The 20321-nt window shown below is 27.1% G+C and overlaps 1 protein-coding gene across 1 annotated transcript in view; it reads left to right on the top strand.

The window, feature by feature from the left end:
• Positions 1 to 20321, top strand: part of LOC127284894 (eukaryotic translation initiation factor 5B) — a 159889-nt gene that overhangs the window by 59547 nt on the left and 80021 nt on the right. Inside the window, exons 12-14 of the mRNA XM_051310608.1 lie at positions 3354 to 3430; positions 6673 to 6880; positions 19413 to 19508. Of these exons, the coding sequence (XP_051166565.1) occupies positions 3354 to 3430; positions 6673 to 6880; positions 19413 to 19508 (381 nt within the window). The remainder of the gene's footprint in view (positions 1 to 3353; positions 3431 to 6672; positions 6881 to 19412; positions 19509 to 20321) is intronic.

The following is a 20321-nucleotide window of genomic DNA, read 5'->3' as shown; positions in this document are numbered from 1 at the left end:
CAAATAAATATTTATTTGATAATAACCAAATACACCGGTATTTGAATCAAATAAATGTTTTTTTCAGTGTAATTTTAATTTCTCATATTTGTTTAAATAATCGATTTTTATAAAGTTTAATTTTTTTTTAATATCTAAATAACATAAGCTTAATAAGTCTTCAATTGACTTTATACAATAGAAATGTCGAATTTTCTATTTTGACTCGAATTGCAACGTAATTAGTACATTTACTCTAATTGTTTTTATATTTACTAGATTTTTGTATATATAATAAAAGTAACGGATGTTTGAATAATTATTTTCGAATTACTATTATTTTCTTTTTTTTTTCATTGAGATAATTCTATTGGTACAGTAATCCGGATGGTTACACCCGTTTAATCGCGTTATCTTCTCAGGACTGAGTGTCGGTTTCGTATCCGGTAGCTTGAGGTCTACGATTACCTTATCATACTTTGCATATATATATATATATATATATAAAAGATAAACGCGGTGCAAAAATTGTAATAAAATATAATAATCAAATGTAAAAAAAAGTCCCCCAAAAATTTTTAATCTTTCGAAAATTTGAAAAATATTAAAATTATATAAAAAATTATAATAATAAAATTTAAATATTATTATTAATTTATTAAGTATAATTAATATTTTGAATAATATTTGTAAAATTATAAAAATAGTAAATTATTTTTACTATATAAGGAAGAAAAAAGCGAAAATCGATTTTGGTATTTTCTAAACAACAAAATTTTATTTTTTGAATATGAAAAAAATTGTTTAATTTACAGAGAGAGAGAGAGAGAGAGACAAATAATGATTACGTATTGTATTATAAACGCGGTTTGAAAATGAAAAACAATTATCGCTACGTCCCTGGAGCCACATCCGCCAGTCATTGCCTATCATTGCACTCGCCACAGGAACTCGATACCTTCTCGGGTTGATAAGCAAAATACACTAGACGTTACGCTCGGTCTCTTTATCAATCCAAGTTTGAGGCGCACTCAAGCCCTTGATAAAATATTAAAAAAAAAAAAAAAACCCCAGTTTTAATTTTTTTTTAAAATTTTTATCGGAAATAAAATATATAAGAATTGATTTTTTATTAATTCTTTTTTTTTACATATTTTTTATTTTGGGCAATTTTGATAAAATTTTACATTAACAAATAAATAAAAAATAAATAAATATTAATAATAATAATAATAATAATAATAATAATTCATTGTGTTTTATATTGATCCTTAGATGATAATATTGTGTTGTTGATTTATATTTTTATCGATTACAATCGATGTAATATAATTTTAAAATGATCAATTTTTATGAGAATGTAAAAAATTTTATTATATTTCGTGAGAATGGTAATTGTATATAAAAATGACCTGAGGGAATATCAAAGGAAGAAAATATTGATCTTCCTGTATTATTTACTGCTGTAGTTTCCCTTGCGGCAAGGCTAAAAACTCGAGTAATTAAGGCCCAATTAAGAGCGAGGTCCATAGGCTCTCTCGTTGCAGAACAGGTTCTCAAGAAGTTGTGTCACCCCCTCAGGGCAACAGGAAGTGGGAAGTTTCTTCTTCTCTCTTCCTCTCGTTTTCATCTTCTTCCATGCGAGTGCACGAAAAAAATTTCAACCATTAATTGACTATAATTAGTTGACAGCTCGTTGATTGTTCATCTTTAGTTTTCCCAATGACCTTCGAATATTTTTTTTTTCAATTGTTCGTATACATATTATTAATATTAATAAAAAATAAAAAAAAAATTTTTATAATAAAAAAAAAAAAAAATTGATACTTGTATAGTTTTTAGAAAATAATTTGCATTGAAAAAAAGTTGTCATATAATTCTGCTGAATTGAGGAATAATATAAATAATAAAAACATCTTTAAACTTTTTTTTTTGGGCATAACAGAATTTTTGTTATATTGGTAGCACTGAAGGTCCTTCTAATAAGATACTAAAAAAATAAAAATTTTTGCAAACAAAATCGTTTGGTTGGGAAATTTTGGTTGTAACTAAATTTTTATTGGTGGAAACAAAATTGTAGAGTTTTCTGAACCAAACATTTAGTTGGACGAACAAAATTATAGGCTTGACATTTTTAAAATTCTAACCAAAATTTAGTTACAACAAAATAATTTGGTTAATAGTGTAGTCTGAAAAACCAAATTTATTCGTTTTTTGTTCTGTTGGTTTAGCTCAACCAAACATTTTTTTTGCTCCAACAAAAAAATTTGGCTAAGCTAACAACAAAAAAAGTTCACGACAGAATAATTTGGTTAACACAACAAAATAATTTGATCTGAAAAACCAAATAATCGTTTGTTGTTCCAACAATGGTGGTTTGATCAACCAATATTTGTTGTCCTAAGAAAAAATTTGGTTCAGCTAACCAAACATTTTTGTTATGCCAACAAAAAACACTCAAGCAAATTTTTTGGTTGGCTTAAACAAATATTTTGGTTTCTTTAATACCAATAAAATTATTTTGTTGATCCAGTCAAATTTTTGGTTACTGAACCGAAATATTTTTCCCAGTGCGTATAAAGCATATAGAGTAACATTGTTTAATTTATCTTCAATTCGGAAATTATTTCTAAATTTCTTTATTTCATAACAATTTTTGAATTTCGCGCCATTAGCCATAATTTAGCGTTGCAAGGTTGGCAGTTGTTATGAAAATTAATATAAAATTTCTAATAACCTCTCTAAACATATTCTACTGTCATTAATATTATTGTAATATAAAGAGTGATTTTTACATTCCGGACCCCTGAAAATTTTTTTTTATTCTCCTTTTTTTGGTTTTTAAACAAATATAATGGAATTAAAAAAAAATTTAGGAGTCCGGAACATAAAAATCATATTTAATATAATAAGAAGCTAGATTTTGATAAAAATCTTTTTATATTTTATATTAAAATGTTTATGATAAATTATATTTGGGAAATAAAATTCTCGATGACAATTGGTGAAATAAAAAAAAAAAAAAAATAAAAAAGAAGGTACCCGGATGTCACGTGTTGCATTCACAACGTGTGTTATTCCTTCACTATAGCCCACGCATACCGATTTATCCTGGATTTTCTTCGATACCCCTTCTTTTGTTATATACTCACACACTACAACTGTTTTAGAACACCCTCAAGCTTTCTCTTATATTATATTTTCATAACGAGTCATTCATTTTGCTTTAAACTATAAATTATATATGCGACGTTATATTTAAGAATTTGTTCTACATTTTCTTCGTTAACTAAATGTTAATTAAATATAATAAAAAATTTAATAAAATTCGCATTAAATATATTCTATAAATTTTGTTTTTATTTTTGTTTCAGTACGCTGGAATTCGTATTGGACCTGTCGTCAAGAAAGATGTGATGAAGGCGTCGATTATGTTGGAGCATGATAGCCAGTAAGTGCGAATACTAATTTATCTCGGAAATTAAAAATTTCAAAAATTTTGGTCCATTGTAGCTCGGATGCTGTTGGTCCTATCAGAAAGTTTCATTTCTTTTTTTGTAGTTCACTATCTGGGGATAACGCTTCTGCCTTAACGAGATTTTATCTTGAAAATTTAAATTTTCGAAATTTTTTGGTCCATTATACCACGGATGCTGTTGGTCCTATTAAAAAGTGCTCCATATATATTTTTTGTAGAAATTTGGGAATAAAAATCCTGCTGTGCTATGCCCGAGAGTTTATTTCGTAGATTTTAATTTTCGAAATTTCTTATCCAATTTGGTCCATTATATTTCGGATGCTGTTGGCTCTATCTAAAACTGCTTCATACTTTTTTTTGTTGAGCACTATCGGGGAATAACTCTTATGCTTTGCCGAGACTTTAAATTTTCGAAATTTTGCATCCTATTTGGTCCATTGTATCCTGGATGCTGTTGGACCTATCAAAATGTGTCCCATATATTTTTTTGTTTATCACTATCTGGGGATAACTCTCCTTTTATGGCCGAGATTTTATCTCGAAAATTTAAATTTTCGAAATTTTTACGTCCAGTTTGGTCCATTATATGCCGGATGCTGTTGGTCCTATCAAAAAGTAATTTATTATTTTTTTGTAGAGCACTATCGGGGAATAACTTTTATGCTTTGCCGAGATTTTCTCTAGAAAATTTAAATTTTTCGACCAGTTTGGTCCATTATATCCCGGATGCTGTTGGTCCTATCAAAAGTATATATTTTTTGTAGAGCACTATCTAAGAATGATAATCCTGTTATGTTGCGCCCAACAGTTTCATCTCGAAAATTTTTATTTTCAAAATTTTTTGCCCAGTTTGGTCCATTATATCCCGGATGCTATAACGGATGCTGTTGGTCCAATCAAAAAGTGCTCTATATCTTTTGGTATAGCACTATCGAGGGAAAACTTTTACTTTACCGAGAGTTCATCTCGAAAATTTTTGTCCTATTTGGTCCATTATTATATCCCGGATGCTGTTGGTCCTTTCAAAAAATGCCTTACATATTTTCTGTAGATCACTATATCTGGGGATAACTCTCCTTTTACGCCCGAGACTTTATCTTGAGAATTTAAATTTTTGAAATTTTTCCTCCAGTTTGGTCCATTATATCCCGGATGCTGTTGGTCCTATCAAAAAAATGCGTCACATATATTTTTTGTAAAAATTTGGGAATAAAAATTCTGCTGTGCTATGCCCGAGAGTTTATTTCGTAGATTTTAATTTGCGAAATTTCTTATCCAATTTGGTCCATTATATTTCGGATGCTGTTGGCCCTATATCTAAAAGTACTTCATACTTATTTTCGTTGAGTACTATCGGGGGATAACTCTTATGCTGTGCCGAGACTTTACCTCGAAAATTTAAATTTTCGAAATTTTGCATCCTATTTGGTCCATTGTATCCTGGATGCTGTTAGACCTATTAAAAGGTGTCTCAAATGTTTTCTGCAGGTCACTATCTGGAGATAACTTTCCTTTTATGGTCGAGACTTTATCTCGAAAACTTTTATTTTCAAAATTTTTCGCCCAGTTTGGTCCATCATATCCCGGATGCTATAATGGATGCTGTTGGTCCTATCAAAAAGTGTTCTATATCTTTTTGTATAGCACTATCGAGGGAAAACTTCTACTTTACCGAGAGTTCATCTCGAAAATTTTTGTACTATTTGGTCCATTATTATATACCGGATGCTGTTGGTCCTATCAAAAAATGCGTCACATATATTTTTTGTAGAAATTTGGGAATAAAAATTCTGCTGTGCTATGCCCGAGGCTTATTATATCAAGGATTTTAATTTTCAAAATTTTGCATCCTATTTGGTCCATTATCTTTCGGATGCTGTTGGTCCTATTAAAAATTGTCCCTTACTTTTTTGTAGAGCACTCGCGGGGGATAACTCTTATATGATTTGCCGAGATTTTATCTCGAAAATTTAAATTTTCGAAATTTTTCATCCAGTTTGGTTAATTATATCTCGGATGCTGTAGATCCTATCCAAACTGACCCAAACATCTTTATTTCATCAGTAACCTTTCACTGATTTAAATTTAGAGTAATATTTTTGTATTTTGCAAGTGACTCTTCAATATATTTTTATAGGATCCAAGAAATTTGATCTCTGGACCATGAGATCGGTTTGGTAACCTTTTTTTTTTTTTCTATTTAGTGGGTTCTGGGTCAGAGGATGTTGTGTACAAGAAATCTTTGTAAGGTATAGTCCCTATTTTCGGGGATGATGATTCTTCTTCTTCTCTCGTTGTCGATTAAAAATGAGACAGCAGGACGGATATTGCTTCACGGATCGACGAATTCTTGGCGAGTCTTGAGAGAGAGAGATATATATAGACAGAAAGAGGAAATGGTGAAGGGTGAAAAAAGTGGAATGAGAAAAAGGACACAAAGCAAAAGGCTTTTGTCCTCCAAAAACTCAGGGATTCGCATCGAATCAGTCACCGGAACTCGATTCTAAGATCATTCTATCTATTCGAGATTATCCTGCAGATGAAAAAAAAAAAATTTATACTATTTCCGTCCTAAATTCTAGAGTCATGCAAACAAATCAATTATATATTTTTTTCATTTATTTACTATTTATTTTTCTTTTCGTCTTCAAATTACTATAACAGGGTTTTATGTTTGGTTGATAATTTCCGGTTTAAAAGTACATCATTTCTAGAGGCACCTGTCAACTAAAATCCTAATTCGAAAGGAAAGGAAGTCTCTCTAGCATTTGAAATTCTCGCGACACCTGGCTTGCGTATGGTCCAATCGTTGGAAGATTGTTGTGTTTTTGTTAGAAAAAATAAATTGAACCCTCGGTGGTTTTTGAAATCCTTTTTTCTCCTTTCCCTCCTTCTTTTTTCTATCGTAATCTTCTTTCCCACAAAATATATAAGAGATTTTATTTTTCAGATATGAGATTTTAGTTTTTTTTTTTTTTTCCAGAGCCTTGACAAATTTTGTAAATTGAGAACATCCTGGCTTGGGCCTTCTTCTTTCGAGAAAGAGAGAAAGAGAAAAACTAAAATTGGATATAATTATGAATATGACCGCAATTTACCAAAAAAAGCCGAATTTTAAGATTAGGGTCTTTGAAAAATAAATCCCTAATAGAAAAATTTACATAATTTTTTTTTTATGAAATAATTATAATAAATTTGATTTCTGTTTTTTGTAGATACGCGACAATTTTGGCTTTTGATGTGAAGATAGAGAGAGACGCCCAGGAATTAGCAGATTCTATTGGCGTGAAAATATTCCAAGCAGACATCATCTACCATCTTTTCGACAAGTTTACCGCCTACAGGGAGGAGCTCAAGCAACGAAAACGTGAGGAACACAAACACATTGCTGTCTTCCCTTGCAAATTGAAAATTTTGCCACAAGTGAGTTTATATATATATATATATGGGTGAATCTCTCGAAAAGGACAAATGCTGAATTAAGAAAAAAAAAAAAAAAAAAGTTCAAAACCACTGTTATGACTATTGCTATGTGAAGAGAAGGACCGAAATAAGTCTCTAAAATACGTTGTTACGATCTTTATGAACATTATTGTTTAAAAAATAATTGTTTAATATAAAATAATTGTTTAATATTTTGTCACCGATACAATGATCGAATCCGTTTAAATCTTGTTACTCGAGGGTTTTTGGGGTCGCTAAACACGAATCCGGTGTTAGTTTTTCAAAATTCAAAATGACAGATCCAATATGGCGGACGACAATTTCAAAAATCAGTCCAATTTACTTGAAAATGGTTATTCGGGGGTTTTCGGGGTCGCTGATTACGAATTTAAGATCCGTTTTTAAAAATTCAAAATGGCGGACGACAGATTTAAACATCCATCCAATTTACTTGAAAATAGTTACTCAGGGGTTTTTGGGGTCGCTGATTACGAATCTGGAATCAGTTTTAAAAAATTCAAAATGTCGGACAATTATCTTTTAAATCTATTTAATTGGCTTCAATATCGTTAATTAGGGGGTTTCAATAACGGTGAACACAAATCTGAAGGTAACCCAAGTAACCATTTTCAAGTAAATTGGATTGATTTTTGAAATTGTAGTCCGCCATATTGGATCCGCCATTTTGAATTTTGAAAAACGGACCTCAGATTCGTAATCAGCGACCCCAAAAACCTCCGAGTAACCATTTTCAGGTCAATCGGATCGATTTTTTAAATTGTTGTCCACCATATAGGTTCCGCCATTTTGAATTTTTGAAAACGGACTTCAAATTCGTAATCAGCAGACGAAAATCTTGAAGGAACGATTTCGTTTGATTTTTTTAACATTATTATTCGATAATATTACATGTTCTTTTTTTTGACATGGCCCCCTTTGACCCCCTGTAATTCCGAAAGGGGGCATATGCTCATCTTGAAATTTTGCAGGGATTATTGGGTCATCATATGTTACCATTTGGCATAAAGAAAGTTTCAAAATTCGAGGTACGAAAAAGGTGCATTTTTTTGCATGAGGCTTTATAATCGATGGATGTGACTAGCGATCACGGAGGGGAGTTTTCTTCCTTTAGGCGTAGCCAAAATTTATTGATTCTAATATAAAAATAATAAATTTTATAAAAAAAAGTAATAATAGTATTCGCGATATTTAAAAGAATATTCTAAAAATTATTAATAATATTTATTATTTATTTATCAAAAAACTAAATTTAAAGTGGTCACGGAGGGGAGTTTTTTTGTGTCGACGAACATTGCGAAACTGAAAATCTTTCTGACACTTATTGTTTTCATTTCTTTCATGATGTTGTGTACTGACCAAAACAACATCGTCACTGTAAACACTTTTGAATTCTTCATTTCTCAATTATCATTTTTTTTTTTTCATTTACTCATTATATTTGTAATTGGTCACGGAGGGGAGTTTACTTTGCGAACAAAACTTATTTAATTCTAGGAAAAAATATTTTACAAATATTCTGTTTTACACTTTATAAATCAATTATAAATAATGTAATTAGTAGATGTTACTAGACAAAAGATGTTTTCCTATTGCAGTATGAATGCAATAATTCTTCTTTAAATAAAACTTACTTCGCGAACGGTAACGGAGGGGAGTTTTTACACTATATAAACATGATTATATTCAATTATTTAAAATTGTCAATTTTTTTTTATAAAATCTTATTAAATTCTGTTGACTTCTATAATAAGGCCCGCAACATTTTCAATTATTATAATTATTTATTAAAAATAATGTCATGAACGTGTCATTTGTCCTTTTTGTGAGAATGACCCATATATATTTATTTTTTTTTGAAAATTTGAATTCAGTTTTGCCAAAATATCGCATCTTTGAATTTATAAACGTAAATAGGGTCAGCCGGGGTAAATCCGAACGCTTTTAGTAAGTTTCAACAATAACATAAGTTTTTTCTTTAAAAAAAAAATACTTCCGGTATTCTGGTGCATGAAGTTGTTACTTTACTTCCATAGAACAATTTTATGGGGTAGAAAATTTTTTTGATAAATTACAATCGCAGGAAACTTAGCGTTCGTATTTACCTCGATACTTTACAACTTTCCTAAAATACCGGGGTAAATACGAACGCCACTGTATTTCAGAAAAATCTTAGGGAAAATAAATTTAAAGTATTGCAATTGTTAAACTTATATAAAAATTCAAAATAAATACGTTAATAAATCTATTATGTAATAATGCATCATATATAAATACACGGAGAAAAAGGAATGGTTGGGCCAACCATGATAAATACGTCCCATCAATATTATATGGTTACCACAACCATATCTTTAGTTGATACAAGCATAGTATGGTTGGCGCAACTAAAGGTCAGGTTGACACATCAAATTTGCAATTTTTCGTCATTTTGATGTGACAACCTAACCTTTGGTTAGGCCAACCATACTATGGTTGTATCAACTAAAGATATGGATGTGGTAACCATATAATATTGATGGGACGTATTTATCAATACCTATGGTTGGCCCAACCATTCCTTTTCTTTCCGTGTACAAAAATCAAACAGGTTAAAAATTAAAATGCATTACACAATTAAAACCTTCAATAACTTTATCAAATCATAACAGATTTTTGCAAAACTTGCTACAGAAAGTATTTTGGAGTGATTGAATGTAAATACAAAAATAAATTTCAAATTTTTTAAATTCAAAATGGCGGATTCCATATGGCGGACTTTCCTAAAACTTATTTTTTAAAAATGATCAAATTTGCTTGATTCTTGCCACTGGAGGGTTTTCGGGGTCGCTGAATACGAATCTGAAGTCAGATTTTTAAAATTCAAAATAACGGATCCAATATGGCGGACGAAAATTAAAAAATTCATTGGATTCGCTCGAAAATTGTTACTCGGGGGGTTTTAGGGTCGCTGATTACGAATTTAGAGTTAGTTTTTTTAAAATTCAAAATAGCGGATCCAATATGGCGGATGTTCTTAAAACTTAATTTTAAAAATGATCAAATTTTCGTTCGCCATATTGGATCCGCCATTTTAAATTTTGAGAAACTGACTTCAAATTCGTAATCAGTGACCTTGAAACCCCCCGAGTAACAATTTTCGAGCGAATAAAAAATCGACTGAATAAAATGTCGATCTTCATAAATGTCTATCATTTTGAATTTCGATAAAATAAAATATCGACCACTTTAAATATCGATCATTTAGAATTTCGAATAAATAAAATATCGATCAAATAAAATGTTGAACATTTTAAATACCGATCATTTAGAATTTCGTTCAAATAAAATATCGACTTAATGTAATTCGATCAATTAAATTTTCGACCTTTTTAATTTTTGGGAAAAATCATGCGCCTCAAAAATGTTAACTAATTTAAATTAATAAATTTAAAATAAAGACTGTAACAATGTTAACTAATTTAAATTAATGACTCACTTTTTGCTTTAGAATTAATAAAATTTTACTAATTGAGAAGCAAAAAGTGAATCACTAATTTAAATTAGTAAAATTTGTTTACTAATTCAGATTTAGAGAGTACCAAAAAATTTGTTTAAACTGAAAAAGTTTTGGAATTTTATTTGGCAAAAGCGCCTATAGACACTTTGGTATATATATATATATATATATATATATATATATATATATTAAATGTGAAAGTCGATTTATGGTATGATTAATGGTTTAACCAAGATCCGATCAAAACAGGAACTCATTGATAAATTTTAATCGCATAGTCAGATCTCTATAATTTGTACAGAGCTTATCTCCCTTGATTAATATGATGAAGAGCAGTTAGCAAAAGCAGTTCATTCTTTATTGCGCCCAGGAAATTGATGCAGTTCTTCAAGATAAATACACTTAATAGGGACAGATGACGACTTATCGAATTGAAACGCAAATTTAAATCTTCATTGGGGGGGGGGGGGAGAGGGAATTTTTCTTTTTACTAAAAAAAAAGAAAGATTATAAAAGCTGCTCTCTTGTGATGTATATACATAATCTTTTATATTTTCTTTTTCTTCATGGTGTTAGACAAGACTTATTAGCATATATAGAAATAAGTCCCTATATATCTAAATGCGATCTGGCAGCTTTTCTATAATTTTTTTTTCTTTTTTGATATACATAGTCTGATTTCAATGCCCGCGGTTCAAGAGAGCCGATTAGTCTTCTCAGTATATTATATCGTCGCTAGGAATATATATAAGAGAAAACCTGTTCGTGTAGTAGCCGCGCTGCCGCTAATGAATGTATATATACAAGATTGGCGTTTATCGACAAATGTGCACTCGGCGATCAGCAGCCGACAGGAAGCCGAGAGGGTGGGGTGAGATGGCGGACCCCCCTGAGCACCGGAAACGACAGCCTTCATAGCTTATCGATCATCTTGTTAATAACGTCTCTGTAAAAGTTGAAACGTTCTCTTTTTTTTTTTTTTTTTTCATCAGGGCCGGCTTTTACAGTAATTCGCATGGGTATAGGAAAAGTGGGGGTAATCTTACATTTTTACACTTCTTTGTAAAAAAACATTACTATTCAAAGATTACTTTTTCTACACAAACAGATCATTTTCAATGGGGAATTTTTTTAATTACTGGAAATTTTGATTTTTTTTATCAATTTATTTTTATTAATTAATTTAGGGTCAATTGGGGTAAATGGGGACAAGAGGTTTTGGTGCTTAATTTACAGTTTTAAAATAAAGTTCAAATATTTTAACGTCAGATCACCCTGCAAGAGGTTTTGAGTATTGCCAAGCTTTTATCTTGACAATTGGCAGCAAGATAATTCAACCCCACTTGGAAAGATTCCACGGAAAGTGCCCCCTGGAGGTTCTATCAGAATTCCGCCGGAATTCCATCGGAGTTCCAAAGAATTTCCGATGTGGTTTCCGACGGAATTCCGATTAATTTTTTTTCAACATTTTTAGAGTCCTAATTCCGTCGGAATCCCATCGGAAATAACCTATATAATTCGTTTACTTCTAAGCAGGGACTGTCTCGGACACGAAATGTTGTTGAATTTTAAGAAAGTGTCCGTGTAGTGTCGCGACTCGACACGTTTGAAAACAATTAAAAGTATCGTGGCGAGACCCGACACTTTTAAAAATTTTCAAACGTATCGTGGCACGACCCGACACAGTTAAGAAATTCATAATTGCATCGTGGCGAAGCACGATACGTTTAGAAATTTGTAATCGTATCGTGGCAGGACTGGACACGTTTACGAAATTCTTAAAAGTATCGTGGCGCGACTAGACACATTAACAATTTGAGAATCGTATCGTATCATGACTTGCCACGACACGATAATTCTGCATAAATATGTCGTGTCGCATGAAAAAAAATTGTTCAATTAATTTAAACTTATCTATGATGTATTATCTATTATAATATAGTATATATGAAATAATAATAATAATAATAATAATATGCATACAAAATAATATACAATAATATATAATTTTTTATATTATATTATATTATATTATATTGTATTATATTATATTATATTATATTATATTATATTATATTATATTATATTATATTATATTATATTATATTATATTATATTATATTATATTATATTATATTATATTATATTATATTATATTATATTATATTATATTATATTATATTATATTATATTATATTATATTATATTATATTATATTATATTATATTATATTATATTATATTATATTATATTATATTATATTATATTATATTATATTATATTATATTATATTATATTATATTATATTATATTATATTATATTATATTATATTATATTATATTATATTATATTATATTATATTATATTATATTATATTATATTATATTATATTATATTATATTATATTATATTATATTATATTATATTATATTATATTATATTATATTATATTATATTATATTATATTATATTATATTATATTATATTATATTATATTATATTATATTATATTATATTATATTATATTATATTATATTATATTATATTATATTATATTATATTATATTATATTATATTATATTATATTATATTATATTATATTATATTATATTATATTATATTATATTATATTATATTATATTATATTATATTATATTATATTATATTATATTATATTATATTATATTATATTATATTATATTATATTATATTATATTATATTATATTATATTATATTATATTATATTATATTATATTATATTATATTATATTATATTATATTATATTATATTATATTATATTATATTATATTATATTATATTATATTATATTATATTATATTATATTATATTATATTATATTATATTATATTATATTATATTATATTATATTATATTATATTATATTATATTATATTATATTATATTATATTATATTATATTATATTATATTATATTATATTATATTATATTATATTATATTATATTATATTATATTATATTATATTATATTATATTATATTATATTATATTATATTATATTATATTATATTATATTATATTATATTATATTATATTATATTATATTATATTATATTATATTATATTATATTATATTATATTATATTATATTATATTATATTATATTATATTATATTATATTATATTATATTATATTATATTATATTATATTATATTATATTATATTATATTATATTATATTATATTATATTATATTATATTATATTATATTATATTATATTATATTATATTATATTATTTCCACGAATTTCTGTTTTCATCCTATACTGTTTATTTTCATGTATTTCTTTTTGTATTATCAACAACTTATTGTCTAGTATGTAAACAAACCACACTTAAAATTAAAAATAATTTTGTTCAATAAAATTAATAGATTAATTTAATTTATTAACATTTTAATATTATTATGATTTAAAGAATTGAAAAAAATGCAAGACTTGATTACGAATTCAATATCAGTTTTTTAAAATTCAAAATGGCGGATCCAATATACCGAATCAAAATAACTAAAAATGGGCAAATTCGTCTAAACCATGTTACCCAGGGGTTTTTGGGGTCGCTGATTACGAATCTGACATCAGTTTTTCAAAGTTCAAAATGGCGGATCCAATATGGCGGAAGACAAAATAAAAAATTAATCGGATTGTATTAAAAACCTATTACTCGGGGGTTTTCAGGGTCATTGATTACGAATTGTGACAAAAGTTTTTCAAAATTCAAAATGGCGGATCCAATATGGCGGACGACAAAATAAAAAATTAATCGGATTGGATTGAAACCGGTTACTGAGGGGTTTTCAGGGTCGCTGATTACAAATGTAACATCAGTTTTTTAATATTCAAAATGGCGGATCTAATATGCTGAACAATTTTTTAAAAAGGATCGGATCTTTTGAAACTTGTTACTCGAGCGTTTTTTGGGACATTTTGAATTTTGAAAAACTTTTGTCACAATTCGTAATCAATGACCCTGAAAACCCCCGAGTAATAGGTTTTTAATACAATCCGATTAATTTTTTATTTTGTCTTCCGCCATATTGGATCCGCCATTTTGGACTTTGAAAAACTGATGTCAGATTCGTAATCAGCGACCCCGAAAACCCCTGGGTAACATGGTTTAGACGAATTTGCCCATTTTTAGTTATTTTGATTCGGTATATTGGATCCGCCATTTTGAATTTTAAAAAACTGATATTGAATTCGTAATCAAGTCTTGCATTTTTTTCAATTCTTTAAATCATAATAATATTAAAATGTTAATAAATTAAATTAATCTATTAATTTTATTAAACAAAATTATTTTTAATTTTAAGTGTGGTTTGTTTACATACTAGACAATAAGTTGTTGATAATACAAAAAGAAATACATGAAAATAAACAGTATAGGATGAAAACAGAAATTCGTGGAAATAATATAATATAATATAATATAATATAATATAATATAATATAATATAATATAATATAATATAATATAATATAATATAATATAATATAATATAATATAATATAATATAATATAATATAATATAATATAATATAATATAATATAATATAATATAATATAATATAATATAATATAATATAATATAATATAATATAATATAATATAATATAATATAATATAATATAATATAATATAATATAATATAATATAATATAATATAATATAATATAATATAATATAATATAATATAATATAATATAATATAATATAATATAATATAATATAATATAATATAATATAATATAATATAATATAATATAATATAATATAATATAATATAATATAATATAATATAATATAATATAATATAATATAATATAATATAATATAATATAATATAATATAATATAATATAATATAATATAATATAATATAATATAATATAATATAATATAATATAATATAATATAATATAATATAATATAATATAATATAATATAATATAATATAAATTTAATAATTTACATTTGATATATATTCAATCTATATCTATTTTATTTTAATTTTATTTCTTGAAATGTTATTGAAGGATTAATAAACTGTCAAGATGTTGATCAACAAGTTTCATTGTATGCGACACGAAATTCATAATTATTTTTGTATTGTGTCGTGTAGTTTAGCCCCACGATACGATTCTCAAATTGTTAATGTGTCTAGTCGCGCCACGATACTTTTAAGAATTTCGTAAACGTGTCCAGTCCTGCCACGATACGATTACAAATTTCTAAACGTATCGTGCTTCGCCACGATACAATTATGAATTTCTTAACTGTGTCGGGTCGTGCCACGATACGTTTGAAAATTTTTAAAAGTGTCGGGTCTCGCCACGATACTTTTAATTGTTTTCAAACGTGTCGAGTCGCGACACTACACGGACACGACACAAATATTTCGAGACAGTCCCTGCTTCTAAGGACCCTTTCTTCAGAGCGCGTTACATTTTTGGGTAAATAAATCAAAATTCAATTGATTAAACCAAAAATTTGGTTTGTTTCAAAAAGATTAATTTTTGAAATATAAAATTTGAAAAAAATTCTGGTTACCAAAAAATGGTCCTATAGGGTTGATGCCATTTTTTTTCCCCAAATAGTAAATCCGTCCCTGTATATAGTCTTTTTACACAGACCGTTATCGCTTCTTGTTGAAAACTGACGCATATCTTCAAGTCTTAAGTTTATGGCGCATTTTTTTTTTTTTTGCTACCAGTCGTTAAAAGCGCAGAGGATGTTTTGTAATTTCGTGCCTTTTCTGTTCTACAACTTTCAGATTTTATATTTCTCTTTTTTTTTTTATAAAGTTCAAGACTCTTGTATACACTAAAATTAAAAACAAAAAAAATTCTTTCAAATCTTCTGTGTTCGTTTAATGTATCAGTACTAGTATTTAAATTTTTATTACATTTTTTTAACAAAATTTAGATTTTTTGAAAAAAAAAATTGTGTAAAAAAAATTTTACGAAGGAAATTGTTCAAAATTAATGGTTTATTGATAGAAAGATATATTATTAAAATTCCTTTTATTTCGTCTATTATACCTATATATATATAGTTTGGTTATTTCAATAAGCAAAACTGTCATTAGTGTCCTCTCTGCGTAGAATATAATTATTTTCTAAGAAATTTTGCTGACTTGAAGAGAGCAAGCGAGCGGAAGTGAAGGCCGCAGCCGCAACGGAAGTGGTTGAGACTTTGCGAAACGATTTCGCGGGAAAGTAACGGCTCGATACAAATCGTCATGTATATATACTCTGCATTGGTATTCAAATCTCCTCGCACATATATACACTTATTCATATTTACATTTACCATTTGCCTTTTACAATTTAACACATCCTACATACTCTCGTATAAGTGAATATCATATATAGATAATGATTTCCTAGAATCACCATATGATATATAATTGGATGTTTCTAAAGCAATATTTTACACCTCCGTTTGTCATTCTGGTAAACAGGAAACCAGTAGCTTTTTGATAGTGTGAAAATTTGTATTTTGAGAATCTTTTTTTTCTACTATATCCCAATAGGGTAATTCCATTTTATTTCACCTATAGTCGTTGCAGCCTATTTTTAGAAAAATTTGATATTTCGTATTAACGACTTTTAATATCCGTACAATTCATTTCTATTTTGACAATTATTTTATGAACACAGTTTTCCTAAAAGTATCAAATTGAGACCAAAAATTGCATCAAATCTTTGCAACGTTTTGATGCACATAAGTTACATCAAAAAGAGATCGTTTTGTGTATAATTTTTAGAAATGATACACGAAACGGTCTCATTTTTTGATGCAAAAAATTTAATCAATTTATATCAATCATGGCCGAATTGAATCGACTCAAAATTAAACGAATTTTTTTCAGATATTTTGGTAATAGTACAATTGCACATCGAATTGCACATTGTCTTTGATTTTCTGTTATTTTCATTTTCAAATTAAATAGTGAAATGGTCTCCGCAATTGTACTATTACCAAAATATCTGAAAAAAATTCGTTTAATTTTGAGTCGATTCAATTCGGCCATGATTGATATAAATTGATTAAATTTTTTGCATCAAAAAATGAGACCGTTTCGTGTATCATTTCTAAAAATGATACACAAAACGATCTCTTTTTGATATAACTTATTTGGATCAAAACGTTGCAATAGAAAAAGATACAACCAAGTTTACTGTGAAATTTTTTTTTTATTTAAGTTGAAATTTAGTTTTTAAGTTGAGTTTCAGGGAAAATAGGTTAGTTTGACAGCTTTGGAATTTTTATAAAAAAGAACAGAAAACTAAATTATTTCTGTTCTTTTTTATAAAATTTCCAAAGCTATCAAACTAACCTATTTTCCATGAAACTCAACTTAAAAACTAAATTTCAACGTCAATAAAAAAAAATTTCATAAAATAATTGTCAAAAATGAATTGTACGGATATTAAAAGTCGTTAATACGAAATATTAAATTTTTCTAAAATTAGGCCGCAACGACTATAGGTGAAATAAAATGGAATAACCCTCAAGCAAAAATTTACAACCGGCGCAATGTTGCGCCAGTACTGTCAATTACTGGCAAAGTACTGACCGCCAATATTGAACCAATACTGGCATATGTTTGGGATGATAACGTTTATTAGTACTGGTCATTAGTAATAGCTTAGTACTGGCGTTCAGTACTGCTTCAATACTGGAATTTAGTAGTAATTCTATATTTTGCCAGTACGGGCAAAATTATAGTAACCAGTAATAAGCCAGCACTGCACTGGTACTCTCTAAATCTGAATCAATAGAAATTTTACTAATTCAATCAGTACTTTTCATTTTAACTGAAGTTTCAGTTATATTTTAAAATTTACTAATATAATTAGTGAATATGCAAGCAATAGAAAATAACTTATGTAAATCAGTAATTTGTATATAACATAACCTTTAAAATTAACTATTAAATCAGTAGATTTTGTGGCCGCCGCCATATATTTATATTACTGATTCAATCAGTAATTGATATTTTACTAATTGAATCAGTAAATTTCTACTAATTGTCAGTTGCTCAATTCTCGCTAATGGCAATTAGTAGATTTCTACTGCTAATCAGTAAAATATGACTGATTCAGATTTAGAGAGTAGATATTCAAAATTCAGGGTTCTTTTTGCTTTTTACATTAATTGAGCAGCTGGATCGAAGAACCGACTCATACCATTAACTATTAATAATAATAAATTATTAGAATAACTTTTAAATTGTTATTTTTTTATATTAACATTTTACTCTTTATTTTATTATTCAAATAATTTCTTCAATTATTATAAAATATATATATTTATTTTTATTTCTTTAAATTAGCGAAATTGAATGAAATTATTGGTTAAAATAGAGTTTATTTGATTCAAATATATTTTTTCAGTGCGTAAGAAAAATAATTTGAGAATTTCATTAATTATGTATTTTTTTTATTAAAAAGTTTTAATATTAAATTTAAATTTCATAATTCCGTTAACGAACGCATTGCAGTAATCGAAAAGAAGTATTAAAATAATTTTTTAAAAAATTTGTATGTAAATTTAATTTCTAATCAACAAAAATACACAATTTTCACGTCTATGAAGTTGGCGTCGACGCTCAACGTCGAAAATTATTTTTCACGGGTCCAAAAATAACAAAATTATTTTTACAAAAAGTTTTGGGTTCACATAATACCTTAAGAAGTATTTCCTAAGGTATTACATATATTTAGACCGAAAATCTATTTAAAAAAAAATAAATTTGACATTTTTGGTCCTGTGAAAAAATAATTTTCGGCGCTGAGCGTCAACGCTAACTTCATGGAGGTAAATTTTAATAATTTTTTTTTACAGAAATAAATAATAAAATAATAATAAAATAATAAATAATAATAATAAATAATCTGACAGAAATTTTTGCTTGGATATTTAATATATAAATTAAATTTTTCAGTTTCTCTTCAAGACGAGAGATCCAATTGTTGCGGGAGTGATGGTGGAAGCTGGGATTCTTAAACCGGGAACTCCTGTTTGTGTACCCAGCAAAGAAGTGAGTATTGTTAATTTTTATTTATTTTTTTTTATTATAATTATCGTTTATGCCTATAAATTTGTCTCTCGTCAATTTAAATACAAGAGTCGATGATCGTGTGGTACGAAATTTCTCGCGCTTAACACACTTTATTTATATGTACACCACATGGCGAGCATTCCTCTACGTTCTTTAAGGAGCGTCGACCCAGACGTAACCACCTACACAATTCGATTGCCAAGACTTATTATCGACGATTTCATATGACGAAAGAGGAGAGAGAGATTGGACCCGATAAACCTCGTTTCCTTATGCGTGAATCTTTAATTTCTTTTTTGAATTCCACTTTTGTTTCATGTTGACTTTTATTTTAATTTCGGGTCGTATGAATCTAAAAATCTAAACGAAAAATCAGTTAGAATTTTCATTTTTTTAGAATTTCAATTGATAATTATTTTTGAGCCGAATTTTTATTCGAATTATTGTTTTGCGTAATTTTTATTTCACCGATTTTCTGTGTTAGGGAATTTTTATATATTCAAAAATTCATTTTAGAGAATTGTTTATATAAATATTTGGCAGAAACATTTCGGCGCTAATTTTAAAATTAACCAATCAAAATTTTCTGGGTTATTATACTGATTGGTTAAAATTTTAAAATTCGCGCCTAAAAATATTTGACGAAAGTTAATTGGAAGGAATAAAAATTCTGTAAAGTGAATTTTTGGTTTCATAAAAATTCATTAAAATAGAAAATCGGTTTAATAAAAATTCTGCAAAATAATGATTCATACAAATAAAAATTCGGTTCAAAAATAATTATACCAAATG

Source organism: Leptopilina boulardi, unplaced genomic scaffold (assembly GCF_019393585.1).
Source record: "Leptopilina boulardi isolate dan_hultmark-lab unplaced genomic scaffold, ZJU_Lbou_2.1 LbouV2_327, whole genome shotgun sequence".
Classification (NCBI taxonomy): Eukaryota; Metazoa; Arthropoda; class Insecta; order Hymenoptera; family Figitidae; genus Leptopilina; species Leptopilina boulardi.
The sequence above is the reverse complement of the archived record's forward strand: the minus strand, read 5'-3'. Positions and strand labels throughout refer to the sequence as shown.